This window comes from Sarcophilus harrisii, chromosome 1 (genome assembly GCF_902635505.1).
Source record: "Sarcophilus harrisii chromosome 1, mSarHar1.11, whole genome shotgun sequence".
NCBI lineage: Eukaryota > Metazoa > Chordata > Mammalia > Dasyuromorphia > Dasyuridae > Sarcophilus > Sarcophilus harrisii.
The window spans coordinates 270,328,073-270,342,986 of record NC_045426.1 but is presented as its reverse complement, the minus strand read 5'-3'; the positions used below and the strand labels follow the sequence as shown (position 1 = coordinate 270,342,986).

Sequence of the window (14,914 nt, the reverse complement as noted above, 5' to 3'; positions counted from 1 at the left end):
CTTTTGCTAAAGTCACCAGAATAGAACCAGTCCACTTTGAAGTCTTTTGTTTGTCTTATTGACCAAGATATGAAAATATACTTTCCTTCCACCCTTTTTTGCCAGTGGGGCTCTTAGTGTAGCATATAGCATATATTGTCAGGTTTGTCTTTATTTCTGTAGATGGAGTTTTGTAATTGGTTCGTATATCTTTGTATATGTAATGCTCCCAAGTATTTTATACATTCTGTAGTTATTTATATGACATTTGCTTTTTTTTATCTTTTCTTGCTGGATTTCGTTGGTGGTTTACAAAAATGCTGATAATTTTTGTGGATTTATTTTATATCTGCAATTTTTCTAAAGTTGTTGTTTCAGCTAATTTTTAGTTAACTCTCTGATGTGCTTAATATGCTATCATATCTACACAAAACACTCATTTTGCTGCTTCTTTGTCTATGTTATTCCCTCAACTTCCTTTTCTTGTCTTGTCATATAGCTCTTATTTCTAACACTATATCAAATAGTAGTAGTCACAAGGGACTTAATTGTTTTATAGCTGATTTTATTGGAGAGGACTCTAGATTATTCTTATTAGATATTATGTTGGTTCTTGGTGTTAAGATATGTGATTTTTACCATGTTAAATTAAGATCATGGTCAATTTTTATATTTTAAATGTTTTTTGTTTTGTTTTTAAACAGAAATAAATGTTATATTTTTCAAAATTTTTTCTTCATTTGTTAATATATATATATATATATACATACTTTTTGTCATGTTTACTAATATGAAACTAATGTTTATGTTTTTTTCTAATCCTTATCCAATTTTCTATTCCTCCTATAAATCCAATCTGATCATAGTATATTTTTGCATCCCCCCCTAGGTCCAGGAAACAGAAGCTCTGTTCTGTTTTCTGAGTTAGAATTTGAGTTAGGTTCTTCTTTGGAATCAGGGAAACAGCAAAGCCCCTTTCTTTTGGGAATGAATCCATGTTCTATTTTTGGGCTACAGCATCAGCTCTGTGTCCATTATGCACCCAGTGGTTGAGTCAGAGGTCCTGTTTCAGAGCTCCATACATCATTGTGGACATTTTCTACTCTAATGTGGTCTGCCTTCAAGATCTCACTCTAACTTTCTTCCACAATTGCTGACTTGGTCACCAATCTGTGCGGCAAATTTGTGGTCTTGGACTAGAAAGATGACCTCTATTCTTTTTCCTTAGAATTCTTAATCACTCTTCTGGTGCTCTTTTTAAATGTTAGATAAATTGAACTGTACTACTTACTATTTCCTCCTACTCTGAAGTCTTGGCTAGTTTCCCTTCCTTTATGTCCTTTTTTAATGAGCATTTTAGTTTCTCTTCCTCCTTCCCACTTGCCCCTCCCCCCTCATGGGAGAGAAGCTAGATAATGCCCATTAAATATAAAAGAAAAAAAATTTAATAAACGTTTTTTAGAAAGATTTAGTGTCCAGTCTCTTTTTTTTTTTTTTCTAAGATCATAGTTTCCAGGGAGTCTGATTCTTAAATTATCTTTCTTTGAACTGTGTTCTAGGTCAGTTGTTTTTGATAGCAGATACCTTATGTTTTCAATTTTATGATTTTCTCCTAATGTTTCTTTTTTTCTTATACAATGATTGATTGCTCTGTGGTCTTTTAATTTTCAGGGAGTTTGTTACTAAGATTCACCACTTTTCATCTTAAGCTATTTATTCTCTCCTTCCATTTCTATTCTCCAGAGCTTTATTTTATTTTTTATTTTTGGCATTTCTTTCATGGATTCATATAGTTGTTTAATCTTTTGAATTTCTGCTTTCAGTTGTTGTAGGTTTTACTTTCTGGGTTGGATTGTTTGGGGTATCTCTGAATCTTGAATAATTCCATGTGATGATTATATTTTCTTCTGTATAGTGATTTCTGTAGTATTAGTTCCTGAATTGGGGCAATGTACCAGAGCCAAAGTTCTGTTCCCCTGCTGTGCTTTTGAGTGAAGTGGTCAACTCTGTTTAATTGCCTTTTTCTTTTCCTTTTTCATTTTTTATTAGTATCATTAATACTTTTCCTTTTGAGTCTTTTTCCAAGAAAAAGATAGAAGCCCTCTCATGTTACAAGTATAGTTACACAAAACAAATTCATACATTAACTGTGTATAAAAACATATTTTATTCTACATCCCTCATCCTTTACTTCTCTACTGGTAGGTAGAAAACATCATTTTTCATGATGGAGCATTGCATAGATGACAGTTCTTCAGCTTTTTCTGGGTTTGCTCAGTTCATACTGTAGCACTTCATACAAATCCTCCTAACTTTCTCTGTCTTTTCTTATAGCAGAATAATATTACATTACATTAACATGCCATGATTTACTCAGCCATTCCCCAACTGATGGGTACCTGTTTTGTTTCTAATTTTTTCTAGGTTTCTCTTGACTTTCCTGTGTTTGTATTTCAAAGTTTCTATTTGCAACTTTTCATCAAGAATTGCTTGAAAATTTTCTGTTAAAGTCCATTCTTTGGGTAGTATTCAGTTTTGCAGAGTAAGTGTTTTAAGTGTTTGTTGGTTGTAAGCCTGTTTTTTATGCCTTCTGCATATTTTATTAAAAAAATTTTCTTTCTAGCATAGTCTTATGTGATTCTAACATTGATTTCTTAGTATTTGTGTTCTTTCGTGAATTGCCTATAGTAATTTTTTCTTTAATTTGAAAACTGGATTTTGACTATGACCTTATTGAATATTTTTAGTTTGGGGTTTCTTTTAACCAGTAACCAGTAAATTTTTTCCATTTTTACTTTGTCTTCTGGTTCTAGTAGATGGAGGTAGTATTAGTTAATGATTTCTTGAAATATATCAAGACTTTTTATTTAGTTGTAATTTTCAGAGAGTCTAATGATTCTTAAATTATCTCTCATTAATCTTTTTACATGATTTGTTTTTGCCACTAGATATCTTAGATTTACTTCAAATCTCTTTTTTTCCATCTTCTGACAAAATGGTATTTTTTTATGTTAAATATGTTAAAATATATGTTAAATTCATCATATGTATACATATTTATACAATAATCTTGCTGCACAAGAAAAAATCAGATCAAAAAAGAAAAAATGAGAAAGAAAACAAAATGCAAGCAAACAACAACAAAAAGAGTGAAAATGCTATGTTGTGATCCATTCAGTTCCTACAGTCCTCTCTCTGAGTGTAAATGAATCTCATCATCACAAGATCATTGGAACTTCACTCATCTTATTGTTGGAAAGAGCCATGTCCATCAGAATTGATCATTGTATAATCTTATTGCCATGTACAATGATCTTATGGTTCTGCTCATTTCCCTTAGCATCAGTTCATGTAAGCCTCTCCAGACCTTTCTAAAATTATCCTGCTGATTGTTTCTTATAAAACAATAATATCTCATAACATTCATATACCATAATTTATTCAGCCACTCTCCAAATAATGGGCATCCACTCGGTTTCCAGTTTCTTGCTACTACAAAAAGGGCTGCCATGAACATTTTTGCACATATGGGTCCCTTTCCTTCCTTTAAGATCTCTTTGGGATATAAGCCCAATAGAAACACTGCTGGATCAAAGGGTATGCACAGTTTGATAACTTTTTGAGCATAGTTTCAGTGCAACTATAGTTGCTCTCCAGAATGGCTAGATTTGTTCACAATTCCATCAACAATGTATTACTGTCCCAGTTTTTCCCACATCCCCTCCAAAATTTGTCATTATTTTTTCTTATCACATCTTAGCCAATCTGAGAGATGTGTAATGGTATCTCATAGTTGTCTTAATTTGCATTTCTCTGATCAATAGTGATTTAGAGCACCTTTTCATATGACTAGAAATGATTTTAATTTCTTCATCTGAAAATTGTTCATCAAAATGGTATTTCTTTGTAGCTTTGTGGAGTTCTAGTTGCCTCATTCTATTTTTTAAGGAAATATACTATGTAAATATATTTTTATAAAACATGTTCTAAGTTATTTTCACTTTATTTGTTTTCCTGAATAGCATCATTACCTTCAACTTATTTAATTTCTTATGCACATCTCTGGAGTCTTTATGTTTGAGCCATTCTTTTTTTCTGGAGATGTTAGTACCTGTTTTGGAATTACTCTTTCTTGGGTTTCCTTCTTGGGCTTCGCTTAATCCATAGATTTTCTTCACTGTGTTTAGGGGACTCAGGTAAGCACGCATATGTTTGGCATCCATTTCTGAATTGGGACTTTGTGCTATGGTCTACTTCTGTCTACATAATCTTTTAAAAATAATATTTTATTTTTTCCCCAATTCTATCTAAGGACAGTTTTTAGCATTCATTTTTACAAGATTTTTAGTTCCAGTTTTTTTCTCTCCCCTCCCCTTTTCCTAAAATGATAAGCAGTCTGATATAGGTTGTATTGGTATAAAGGGAGTTAGAAAATAGGTTCAAATCTCAATGCTTTGCACTTAGTACCTGTGTCACCTTAGGCAAGTTACTAGGTCTGTTTCTTCAGTCTGCATTCAGAGCCCATCAGTTCTTTATCTGAATGTGAATAGCATTTTCCATCATGAGTTTCTGGATATTGTGTTACTGAGAAGAGCTAAGCCATTCATAGTTGATATCACACAGTGTTGCTGATACTATGTACAACGTTCTCCTGGTTCTGCTCATTTCACTTTGCACCAGTTTGAACAAGTCTTTCCAAGTTTTTGAAATTTGCCTGCTCGTCATTTCTTATTGCACAATAATATTCCTTTATATTCATATACAACTTGTTTAGTCATTTCCCAATTGAAAATTAGCACCATGAAAAGAGCGGTTATAAATGTCTACACTCTTGAATGGTGTAGGTATGACTGGCATAGTCTTATCCATTTGTATTCTAGATGTTGCTGCTGTTGTGCTAAATGGGTTTGCTAGGACTAGAAGCTAGGACTAGGTTTGCTAGGACTAGAAGTCTAACATTACTGCCATTAGTTTTGATACACTTATGATATTTTTAGTCATGAAACCAAATTAATTTTGAATACATTGAGCAGAAAGTTTTAGGATCACTATATCTTCCATGTAGATAATTTATTGTTTTTTTTTTTTATTTCATAAGGTTTGTGGTTAGACTGTTCTAGTAACTGAGTCATTTGAAAGGCAACCTTTAATATAGTGACTCATCACTTTACTTCCCCAAAACAGACATTCCATGGTAAATTTGTAAGCATGAAATAAAAAAACAGACTTTCATCTTATAAGTGCCTTTTGGAGTAATTATTTCCATCTGATGTTTAAAATTCTCATTTAATAAAAAGTACCTGTCTCATATACTTTTAAAAAATTGGATTCATATATGGTTCTCAAAAAAGGCACAACCTAGTTTATATGTTTGGAATAGAAGGAAACTCGGATGTTATTCTGTCTTGTTGCCTATAAAGATTTAATTGGGAAAATCCAAAGTTGAGATTTAAAAAAAGAAAAAAGCCACATTTCATTCTTTATGTTTAATTATGGAATCCTACCCTTGGGCTATAGAAGAATTTTGATTAAAATATTCTATTTTGTATTGACTCAAGCTTTTGTTTTTAATTCTGTGCTGATAAGTATTAATGTAATGAGTAAGTATTTGTTAAGCACTATATGCCAAGCACTGTGCTAGGCACTGAGCATACAAATAGTAATGAAATAAGTTTGTTTTGTTTTGTTTTGTTTCCTAAAGGACCATACATTTTATTTTTTTCCACATTATTTCTTTTTTTATTATTATTATTTTAACTTTTTATTTACAGGATATATGCATGGGTAATTTTTCAACATTGACACAACTGCAAAACCTTTTGTTCCCATTTTTCCCTCCTTCTCCCCACCCCTTCCCCCAGATGGCAGGTCGACCAATACATGTTAAATATGTTAAAATATATGTTAAATATAATATATGTACACATAGGACCATACATTTTAAAGACAGAGATAAATACACACACAAAGCCCTAGGGAACATTGTTAGGAGCCATGATATGAATAAGTTGGCAAAGGAGACTGCAGACCAGTCAGACAAATAGGAAAAAATATAAAAAATGTTGTATCATAAAAACTCAAAGAGGCTATAGAGTTTTGGGGAGATCAGCAATATCAAATGTAATATAGAAATTAAGATTGAGATAAGTTTTGAGAAGATGATAAGTTGAGAGAAGTTTTGAATTAATTGGCAATTTTGGAGAGAGCACTTAATGGTTGGAAGTCATGTTGAAAAGGGTTGAGTGAGAGGACAGAATGTAGAAGTAGTGGGTATTGTTTTTCTAAAAGTTTAGCTGTGAAAGGGAAGGTAATGTTAGCTTTAGGATTGTAGTTGTGAAGTTTTTTTTTTTTTTCTTTTTTTTGATTGAGGAATCTCACTCAGTCATGTTTGATAGCCGTTAGAAAAGGAATCAATAGAGAACCTTGGAGGTTGAAGATTAGTGAGAAAGGGGAAGGTATAAATGAGTTGTCTGAATCAACTTTTGTTTGAAGTTGATCTAGATAAGGAGGACCTTATTCCTTATTAGGTCAAGAAAGGAGAAAAATAAAAGATGTTAAAGGATTTTTGAGATGAAGAAAGGGGGAGTAGAAGATATTCACAGAGAATGGCCTCAATTTTCTCAACCACTTAAGAGAACAGATCCTCAATTGAGAATAGGGGAAGAGGTCTGGCAGAGCTTTTGTGCAGAGTGAGTTAGAGAATCAATTAGGGAGAAGTAATGCTGTAGTGTAGGTCTCATCGAAGTGTAAAATGTGAATTTGTAGTGTACCCAGTCAGAGGAGTTTGTCTTTCTCCCACTGTCTTCAAAATCATATGAATGGAATTACATGATTGGAGTAATCTATGGCTGTGGTTTGACAAGGATTAACTGGCCAAGGCCAAGGGTAAGGATAGTGTCAAGTTAAGTTGCTTACTTTTAGAAGGGAGAATAGTGATGTCAGAGTAGAAATGATTAAGAAAGTACTGAGAAGTAGAGGAATTGGAGGAATTTTCATATTGTCACTCCCTTAGTTCTTGATTATTGCAACAGTTTCACAGTTTTTTTCCTCAAGTTTTTTTTACTCTAATCCAGTTTCCTCATAGCTCTTAAAAAAATGTTTCACTCATGAGCAATCTCGAGACCATGCCACTCTTCTATTCAATAACTTTGCTGGTTCCCTGTTGCTTCTAGAATAAAATGGAAACTCCTTTATTTAGTTTTTAAAAGTCTTTGTTACCTGGTCCAATCTATCTTTTTAGTCTCATTAGATACTCTGCAATGGGACATTTTCCTATACTCCACCAAACTGAGCTCTGTTCTCAGTATTCCATCTCTCTACTCTTTGTTTTTCCATTGAGTTATTGTTCCCCATGATCTCATCCTCAGAATGCTCCTCAACTTCACAGAATTCCTTTTCCTTCAAATTCCAAGCCCCGTCTTTTACACAAAGCCTAACCTAGTCTCTCCCCCAAATGTTGGTGCTTTTCTTCTCTATTTTGCATTTATTAGAATTTATCCTTTGATTTCTTCTCTCTATGCTTATAGAAAGAGACAGCAAAAGAGTGGATAGAGAATCAACTTTAATCCAGAAAGACACCTAATGGCTATGTAATCCTAAGCAAGTTACTTATTGTTCTAGGTAACTCAAACCATAAAGGAGGGTTCCTCACCAGACATTTTCTTTATTATGGAACCATAAGTGGAGTTTCCTCACTAGGGAGTTCTTTATATACCAGTGAAGTCATAGGTCAGTCCCTCCCTTATCTTTATACTTGTTTATGTATTTGTATTCCATTAGAATTTTATTAGGTCTTTGAGAATAAGGATCAGTTTAATTTTTTGAATTCCTAAAGTCTTGCACAATTCCAACACATAAGCTAATCCTTTTCATTGTGAGTCTGAAAATAAACTTTATTTTGAAATTTGCCCATTGATTAAGACACTTGAAACAAAAAGCCCTCAACTTTAATCAACAAATATCTATTGCTCACATTTTTGCATTTGCTAATTATCTTATTAATATAATACTAGTAATAGTATTAGGGAAGCTAGATGGCACTCTGGGGTAGAGCACTGGGCCTAGAGTTAGGGAGACCCGAGTTCAAAGAATTACTAGCTGTGTGACTTGCTAGGCAAGTCATTTACCCACTTTGCCTCAGTTTCTTCATCTCTAAAATGAACTGGAGAAGGAAATGGGAAACTATTCCAGTATTTTTGTCAAGAAAATCCCAAATGAGGTCACAAAGAATTGTATACAATTGAAATGACTGAACAACAATAAACAATAGCATTAGTTGTCCTTTCATATCCATTGTGCTGCTGATTATTACTAAATTTTCTTAAGATGCCTGAAAGTTCGCTTTAAGAAATGTTTCCAGAACAAGTATTATTCTCTGCTTCCCTCTAGTGGCTGACAAGTCAAATATCCATATAGCAACATAAGATTTTTATATACATGCGTGCTTGATTCACTATAATAGAGTCCACTTGAACAACAATTTTTGCACGTGTGAACACATAACAGCAAGCAAAATGGAAAACTGGTAGGAAGCATTTTCAGTCATTCAGTAAACTTTTCAGGTATAAACCATTGGGTGCTGGAGATTAAAAACAAACGACATGTCATTAGAGAGCTTCCGTTTAACTCTAGGATACAACATGTAAATGGAAAAAGTAAATATAAAATAATTTAAGAAAACTTTCTCATAGAAAGTGGTACAGAGCCAAACCTTAAAGAAAGCAGAGTATTAAAAGAGATAGAGATGAGTAGAAAGTGCACTGCAAGCATGGAGGAGAGTCTTTGCAAAGCCATAGAAGCAAGAGATAGAATGCCCAATCTGGAAACAAGTAGTAGGTCATGTAAAGTAGTAAGTATATGGGGTATATATGTGAAATGTCTGTAAAGGTTGGTTGTGGCCAACTAGCCTGGTAGACCTATGCATTACAGTTTTGCTTAACTGTCACACACCCCAGAGGAACTTCTTATTCAAATTTAGATTTACGAACATTATTTCTTTCAGTATTTCAACAAGTTGACTTAGTATTTGTTGCTTAAATTAATTGGTATTTAAGGTTATGAAATAATGCTTTGATTACAGTAAACATATGAAATGCCATATTTGATGAAGTCATTAGTTCATGCACCCTTCAATCCCTAATGCTAAGGGATATTTAATGATGGGATTTTGCCTTCTATGATGTTATGCTCAAAAAAAACCCCCACACCTTTAATATGCCTAACTTTTATTAATTTATTGTGAAATTATCTAGGCTTTCTTCTTTTAACATTTAATATTAACATTCTTTTAACAATGTTGTTATGTATACATTGTGTGTGTGTGTGTGTGTGTGTGTGTGTGTGTGTGTGTATAAGAATTTGAAATCAGAAAAACTAATTTCAAATGCTGGCTGTGCCACTTACTACTTGTGTAACCTTGAGGAAGTCCTTTATTGCTTCTAGAACTTCATCTTCTAGTGTCTTCATCTATAAAATGAGGGGGTTGGATTAGATGATTTTTAAGATTCCTATTGATTTTAATTCATTATTCCTGGTATACTATTAGTATGTTCAGATGGAAATGTCCATCAAGCAATTTGTGATGTGAAACTGGAGTTCTATAAAAAGATTAGGGATGAATAATACCATTTGGAATTCTTTTGTCTAGAAATTATAATTGAATTGATAAGAGTTGATGGGTTCAAGTAGAGAGATTGTAAAAAGAGAAGGGGAGCCAGGATGGAACTTTGAAGGACACATATAGTTAAGGGGCTGGTAAAATGATGTATGATCTTCTAGCAAATAGAGCTGGATGAAATAAACAAGGTAGAGGAAGAATTAGGAAGAGAATAACAGTATGGTTGAAGTTAAGGAAGTAGCAAAATTTGAAATGTAACTGTAAAGTAATATAACTTTTGAAAGAAAATGTAGTATAGTTATTAGGAAAATATTTTCAATTCTGTCAAATAATTTTTCCTATTTGTTTCCTTTAAATTTAAACTATTTGGCATATTATTTTCATTTGGATGGCCAATCAATCAGTCAGCATTTATTTATTAAGTACCTACTATTTTGCCAGGCACTGTGTGAAGTATGGGGATATAAAAAGAAACAAAAGACAGTGTTTGCCCCCAAGACCCTTATAATCTAATGGGGGAGACAATATACAAACAAATATATACAAGCAAGCTATAAAAATGGTAATTAACAGAATGAAAATACCAGAATTAAGAGAAGCTGGGAAAGGCTTCCTCTAGAAGGTGAAATTTTATTTGGGACTTAAAGGAAACCAGGATGGTCAAAAGTTGAATTGGAATAGAGAGAGCATTCCAGGCATGGAGAAAGAGAAAATACTTGGAGTTGAGAGATGGAGTGTCCTCTTTGTGATGTATCCAAGAATAGCCAGGGTCACTGGATTAAAGACTACATGTTGAGAAGTAAAGTAGAAGAAAATTTAAAAAGTAAGGGGGCTAAGTTATGGAAGGGTTTGAATGCCAAACAGAGCATTTTCTATTTACTCATGGAGATAATAGGAATCCCACTGGAGTTTATTGTGTAAGAAAGTGACCTGAGTTTTAGGAAAAATTATTGGCTGATAGACAGGTGGGAGTGGAGAGAGATTTCACATGTTAATTTTAAGATGTGTACTGGACATTTAGTTTGAGATGTCTAAAATGCAGCTACAAATACAAGATTGAAAGTCAGCAGGGAGATTGTGGCAGGCAAGGTAGATTTAAGGCTCATCAGTATAGAGATGGTAATTAAATCCATGGGAGCTGATGAGCTCATGGGGTAAAGTGGTATAGAGGGAGAAGAAAACGAGGATCCAGGACAAATGCCTGAGGGACACCTATGTTTTGAGGATGTGATCTAAAAAAAGGATCCAACAAAGGAGACAGAGAAGTATCAGTCAGAGAGATAAAAGGAAAAAGGAGAGTGTGATATCTTAAAATCCTAGAGAGAAAAGAGTTTCAAGAAGGAAAACCATTGGATTTGACAAATAAGAAATCATTAACTTTGAAAAGAGCAGGTTTGGTGGGATGATGTGATTGGAAGCCATGTTGTAAGGGGTTAAGAGAATGTAGAGGCAACTTTAGTAAACAATTTTTTTCAAGGAATTTACAAAGGGCAAAAAAGATAAAGGACAAATAGAAGTGGGGATGGAAGTGAGGTGTTTTTGTTGTTGTTTTTTTTTTTTTTTTTTTTTTTTTTTTCCAGAATAGGGAAGGCATGGGCATTTTTGTAGGCAATAGAGAATGTGCCAGTAGAGTGGAAAAGAATGAAAATAAGTAAAAGATTGGGAATGACAGAGCAGGCAGTCTGGAGGAAACAAGATGGAATCAGATCCTTTGAACAAGTACAAAGAGTTTGCCTTGTTAAGGTAAGGCTACTTCATCATGTTATATAAGGTTGAAGGAGGAGAGTGGCAAAAGGCACCAGAATGATAAAAGATGGGCAAGAGGAAGTTCACAGTGAACAAATAATTTTCTGTAAAACATGAAGGCAATATTCTCTGCTGAGAAAGTGGGAGGGAAGTCATAGGAAGTTCAAAAAGCTTTGGAAAAATCAGTTTGGAAAGCAGGATCTTGATAAGTGAAGTATGATACAGTTGCTAGCAGTAGTAAGGGTCCCTTTAAGGTTATAGAATATAAAGTTGTAGTGGACCTCTTGTCAGCATCACATGTGTAAGAGCAAAGGTAATGAATAAATATCATGGTAATAAATTTTCCAAATTGTTTATGTTGGTATGTCTAAGTATAAAATTCAGTATATCAGTAATGTAATTAATTAATAATTAAATTCCTTTATAAAAGGGGAATAGGTAAGGCTTTTTGAGTAAAATATTGTGAAGTTTTAGAAACTGGTTAGAAGATACAGATCACATGTTTGTTGATATTAAAAACTGCAATAGCAAGGGATTCTTCTTTCCTCATGATTTTGACCCAGAGGCATTTTTAAAAATGTAGAATAACTGTACTACATGTTTCTGGCTTTAAGGATTTTTTTTTTTTTTTTTTTTTTGAGGCAACCATTTCCTATACCTTGATAATTTATCCTTAGTTTTAGGTAGTTAATTACTGGTATGTAAATGTAGATAGGCTATTTAAGCCAAAGACTATCTTTTCTAAATTTTTATCATATGTATATGCTTATGTATTTATATTTTTACATTTGTATTTAATTTTTTTGTTTGTTTGTTTTGGAGTTCAGTTAATTAAACATACTTTTTTATTTCAGGAACCATTTGTAATCCTGGACCCCGGAAGTCTATGCCCAAACTGATTTATATTCGTCTAGCATTATTTTTGCCAGAAATGATTTGGGCTTCTTTGGGGGTAGCTTGGATAGCAGACAGTGGTGTTCATTGTGATAAGACAGTTGTGAATGCCATAATTGCAACAGTCATTGTCAGGTGAGTCCTTATTTTCTATTTTTGTTTCTTCTTAGAAAAAATATTTGAAACGGGTAAATGAACCTTCCTAGTTAATAGTGGTATTTAGTCCCGAGGTTTTATTACATCACAAGAAAAATCCTTTTTTTTTTTTGAAACATAAGAATTTACAAAGAACTACTTGATTTTCAAAGATTCATATCTGTTTAGTTGTAACATATATAGGCCATTTTCCATTTATTTATTTTTGTCCACCTGCTTGCTTGTTTTCATTGCTTTGGATATTTTTTGTCCTCATTTGTATGCCTGCTTTTCACTTTGTAAGAAGGGAAAAAAAATAGCAATTATATAATAAGGAAATAAACTAAAGAAGAAGAAGATAAAATTGTCATCATAATGGCTTGGAAATTGTGCTAGGGTTTATCATCATTATCATACCATAGAAATGTATTTCTAAGAGTAACCTCATGATCAACTAGTTTAATATCCTTGTTGCTTTAAAGATTTCAGAGAAAAAAATGTGCTGGTCATGGTGGCTACTTGGTGAGGCTGAGGCTGTTGGACTGCCTAATTAAGTTAGGAAATTCTGAGGTACAAGAAGGCTAAAAGCAATCAGGTGATAGACTGAGACCTATGCCAATATGGAGTAAGCCTCTCTCCCTCCCTCCCCAAATGGAGGGCCATCAAACTATCTAAGGTACAAAATGGCCCAGATCAGAAAAATGGAGCTAGTTGTTTATATGCTAATCAGTATTAACATCACTCCCTTTAGTGGCCACTACATTTACATCCTAGGCAGGATAAGGAGACCCAGCTTCCCTTCCCCCAAAAAAATTTTTTTTCAAAAAAATGTCTAGCATCTCATAGTTTGTGACAAAATTCTTTAGTACTATGTTGCCTTCTGAAGTGATCAAAGTAAATTATAGTCAGTACCTGCTGAATTTTCAAGATATCTTATGAGATGTTACATTTGCCTGTTTTCTTAACTTTTCTGTGTCTTTATTTCTTTTTTTTTTTTTTTACATGACCAAACAGTTATTTTGCTGTACAAAAATAATCAGACTCTGAAATATTGTACAATTAGCTTGTGAAGGAAATCAAAAATGCAGGTGGGCATAAATATAGGGATTGGGAATTCAATGTAATGGTTTTTAGTCATCTCCCAGAGTTCTTTCTCTGGGCGTAGCTGGTTCAGTTCATTACTGCTCCATTGGAAATGATTTGGTTGATCTCGTTGCTGAGGATGGCCAGGTCCATCAGAACTGGTCATCATATAGTATTGTTGTTGAAGTATATAATGATCTCCTGGTCCTGCTCATTTCATTCAGCATCAGTTCGTGTAAGTCTCTCCAGGCCTTTCTGAAATCATCCTGTTAGTCATTTCTTACAGAACAATAATATTCCATAATATTCATATACCACAATTTATTCAGCCATTCTCCATCTGATGGGCATTCACTCAGTTTCCAGTTTCTAGCCACTACAAAGAGGGCTGCCACAAACATTCGTGCTCATACAGGTCCCTTTCCCTTCTTTATGATCTCTTTGGGATATAAGCCCAGTAGTAATGCTGCTGGATCAAAGGGTATGCACAGTTTGATAACTTTTTGAGCATAGTTCCAAACTACTCTCCAGAATGGTTGGATTCGTTCACAACTCCACCAACAATGCATCATCGATGTCCCAGTTTTCCTGCATCCCCTCCAACAATCATCATTATTTTTTCCTGTCATTTTAGCCAATCTGACAGGTGTGTAGTGGTATCTTAGAGTTGTCTTAATTTGCATTTCTCTGATTAATAATGACTTGGAGCATCTTTTCATATGACTAGAAATAGTTTCAATTTCTTCATCTGAGAATTGTCTGTTCATATCCTTTGACCATTTTTCAATTGGAGAATGGCTTGATTTTTTATAAATTAGAGTTAATTCTCTATATATTTTGGAAATGAGGCCTTTATCAGAACCTTTGTGTGTCTTTATTTCTTAATAAAGTGACTTAACCAAGGCTATAGAAAGTTGAGTTGTGGAATTAGAAAGGAGAACAACTGTGAGACTGTGTCTGTGTTCATGCATAATCCATTGCTTTCTGCATTAGTACTTGTCTTCTTTCTGGAGTTTTTCTTAGTTCTTTTTTCAAGTTTGATTCTGATTAATACAATACTGATTTTTTTTTTCAATGCAATTACTAGCTTGTTTTAACCCAATTTCTTTTTCTTCTTCTTCTTCTTTTTTTTTTTTTTTTTTTTTTTGCTGAGGGAATTGGGGTGAAGTGACTTACCCAGGATCACACAGCTAAGAAGTAGTTAAGTGTCTGATATTACATTTGAACTCAGCTCCTCCTGACTTCAGGGCTGGTGCTCTATTCACTGCACCACCTAGCTGTCTCTTTCAATCCAATTTCTAGAAAACATGTCTTATTAAAGAAAAATCTTTAGAGTTGGAGTCATCATATTGAGTATAAATAGAGTTTTGAAGTATTTGCTCCTAGGAGTAAAAGCTATAGGATTCTTTATTTGAATGTAAGAAAATATATTTGAATGGTCACTAATCTTCTTCTTTTCTA

The 14,914-nt window shown here is 33.5% G+C and overlaps 1 protein-coding gene across 2 annotated transcripts in view; it reads left to right on the top strand.

Moving 5' to 3' along the window:
* The window catches only part of DAGLB (diacylglycerol lipase beta), a 43,592-nt gene that overhangs the window by 10,194 nt on the left and 18,484 nt on the right, over window positions 1–14,914 (top strand). For both annotated transcript variants that reach the window (XM_003761480.4, XM_031941898.1), the window contains one exon: window positions 12,196–12,370. In XM_003761480.4, the coding sequence (XP_003761528.1) occupies window positions 12,196–12,370 (175 nt within the window). The remainder of the gene's footprint in view (window positions 1–12,195; window positions 12,371–14,914) is intronic.